Source organism: Antrostomus carolinensis, unplaced genomic scaffold (assembly GCF_000700745.2).
Source record: "Antrostomus carolinensis isolate BGI_N321 unplaced genomic scaffold, ASM70074v2 scaffold53092, whole genome shotgun sequence".
Lineage (NCBI taxonomy): Eukaryota > Metazoa > Chordata > Aves > Caprimulgiformes > Caprimulgidae > Antrostomus > Antrostomus carolinensis.
This window is the reverse complement of record NW_010301235.1, coordinates 5,395-7,943: the sequence shown is the minus strand read 5'-3', so window position 1 is coordinate 7,943 and position 2,549 is coordinate 5,395. Positions and strand designations below refer to the sequence as shown.

General features: G+C 44.3%; 1 protein-coding gene across 1 annotated transcript in view; it reads right to left on the bottom strand.

Annotated features, from left to right (window-relative positions):
* Window positions 1–76: 76 nt before the first annotated feature.
* Window positions 77–2,549, bottom strand: part of LOC104521391 (GDNF family receptor alpha-4) — a gene marked incomplete at its 5' end in the record, with an annotated part of 4,852 nt that continues 2,379 nt past the window's right edge. The window contains 3 exons of the mRNA XM_010163367.2: window positions 77–285; window positions 598–728; window positions 1,683–1,817. Coding sequence (XP_010161669.2) covers window positions 151–285; window positions 598–728; window positions 1,683–1,817 — 401 coding nt within the window. The remainder of the gene's footprint in view (window positions 286–597; window positions 729–1,682; window positions 1,818–2,549) is intronic.

The window sequence follows — 2,549 nt, the reverse complement described above, 5'->3', positions numbered from 1 at the left end:
CAGAGAAGTTGTGGATGCCCCAACCCTGGAAATGTTCCATTCCCCTTTTCTGGAAACCTTCTGTTTCCCAAAGGTAAATCGGTACTGGGAGGTGCCTGGATATGGATTATGATTAGTAATATGGGAACGAAACATGCCATTTATGCCAAGTTAACATGGGCTCAGCAACAGGGGCAGGAACAGAACCAGAGACGGCCAAGAAACACCAGCTCCAGAATATACAGAGGAGGTCATAGGCATACTGCTGTGTTTGGACATGTCTCGCTGTGTCTTCCCTTCCACCACCTAGGAAATTAAAAGGAGGAATGAACTGCAGTTAGACACATTTATTCTCAAACCTCTGGCTGCAGAGCTTCCAGTTCTGAGCACTGCTGTGAGACTATAGGAAACTCCTGTGGCCAGGCAGCCCGGCCTCCTATTTCTGCTTGTCTGTGGAAGGAACAGTTCACAGGAAAGTGGTCCAGAGTTCTGTACGCATGTGGCATCCCTCCCTTTGATGTCCAAAATCACACATTTCCAGATCCAAGGTTTTCCAACTACTGTCTTTAGGCCACTTGACTTGCTGCTTTGTGAAGGCAACATGAAAGCAATACATACCTGGGACATTTCTGAAGCAAGAGATGTGCTGGCACTGTCTCCTTGGAAGCTTAGTGAAGATGAATAAAATAAGTCTTCTTGTCTTTCTAGAGCTGTCTGCTTCAGGTGCATTTGAGACCAAATGGTATTTTCTGAAAACAGAAATAAAGCAAGTCTGATTGTGCTTTTCTTGTGCACACCTTGGAGTCTAGTGAACAGAAGTCTATGGAAGTTAGTTTAGGAAATGCACTAACAGGCTGTGTGGCTTTGATTTAGAAAACATATATTCTCTGTTCAATGAATGGCCTTTTAATTTATGGCTTTACTTGTGAGGTTGAGCAGACTGCAAAGCCAGTTTGCACTGTACTTGAGGACCTTTGGATCCCTCTGGGACTTTCCCAGCTTTCTATTTTGTAAGGGGTGGGTATGTGGTATCTCAGATGGAACATTTAGGTTGTAGGTGCATCTATAGTGCTGGGTGTAAGGCTTTTCTATACAGCAGGTAGGTTTAAATACTAATCACTTATCTAATGATGCTGGTTTTTTGGAGATCCTTTGACAGCTTTTACAAACATAATATGTTTAAATCTTAAGGTCTGTTGCTAAAATGCTAGGGAGAGAAAAGAAATACAGACTTAGGAATATATACTTGCATTTAACAGGATTTTTAGAAATGCTGTGCTGCTGAATCTAGTAACAGGGGCTGTGTCAGGAGCTACTTATCTTGACCAAGCAAATAAGGGCCAGCCAGAGGCAAGCAAAGGAGGGGGAGGAGAGGAAGCCAAACCACATAATCCTGGTGCACTGATGTGGTTACTCGGCAACCTATGGATACAGTATGTCTGATTTTTTTTGCAACTCCTTCATTTCAATGCTATTTGGAAATAGCTTCATGGTGTTTGAGATGAACAGAAGTGTTGCTAAAAGATATCGAAACACTTCTGAGAGCAGATCCAGGCTGGTCCCATAGGTTGGACAGGAGATCACGGAGACACTGCAGAAGAAGACAGAACTATACAGAAGAGCAATGCAACATAAAATCAACAGGATTTTAATTTCCCTGTGCTGAGCTGTTTCTCCAATTCTGTGATATGATTGATGCTTACCAAGGCATTTGTTGCTCTCAAACATGCCGAGTATCTGGTCACACTTCTCCTTCTGGTTGCCGCTGCTCTCACACGTACACCACAGGGAGACCTTCACACTGGAATTACTGACATAGTTGGGTGTCATGGGCGTGCCTGTCCCAAACCCCCAGAAACTGGAATCAGGATTTACTTCACCAAATGAAAGAAGTGTGGTAAGTCATGTTATACTAAAGGAAATGCTGCCCCGGAGGCAGAAGCCTTCCACTGTGATATGCATGTTACCCAGGAGAGGTCAGAGCCCCTTTGAGGTGACTCAGGCCTGGTGAGTCTATGTGAAGTCTGCTGGGCTGTGAGAAAGTGTGGATTACTACCCTGACTCAGACAGTTTGACGGTGAGGTACACTGATAGCTGAAGCTTGTGCAAGCATTAGATTGAAGGATATGAAGACATCTGCAACTGTGGTAATGGCATATGGCAGCAAAAGGTGCTCTCACTTCTTGTGTAGCTGGCAACACTGCGTGGCCAAATGTCATTTGCCAAAGAAATACTGTGTACCTGCAGCGTGCCATTCACCTGGAGTTCATTTAGCACAAAAACAGCAAAAGACATCTGGAAAACTGGAAGGTATAGTCTAGATCTACAGCTTCTGAGATATTGCTGCTCTTTAAAGGCCCTCTTTTGAGACACTCTGTAAAAGTATTAGCAGGTTGGCAGCAAAACCAAAGACGACCTTCCTTCTAACAGCTGGCAGTGCCATGTGCTGGCTGGCTCTGAGAAGATAGTGTGTACAACACTAACAAACCATCAGGAGTCTAAAAGTCAGGCAGTGAGGCAATGTCATGTTTAATCACTGCTGTGATGGGATTTAACTCCTGCAGCAGGAA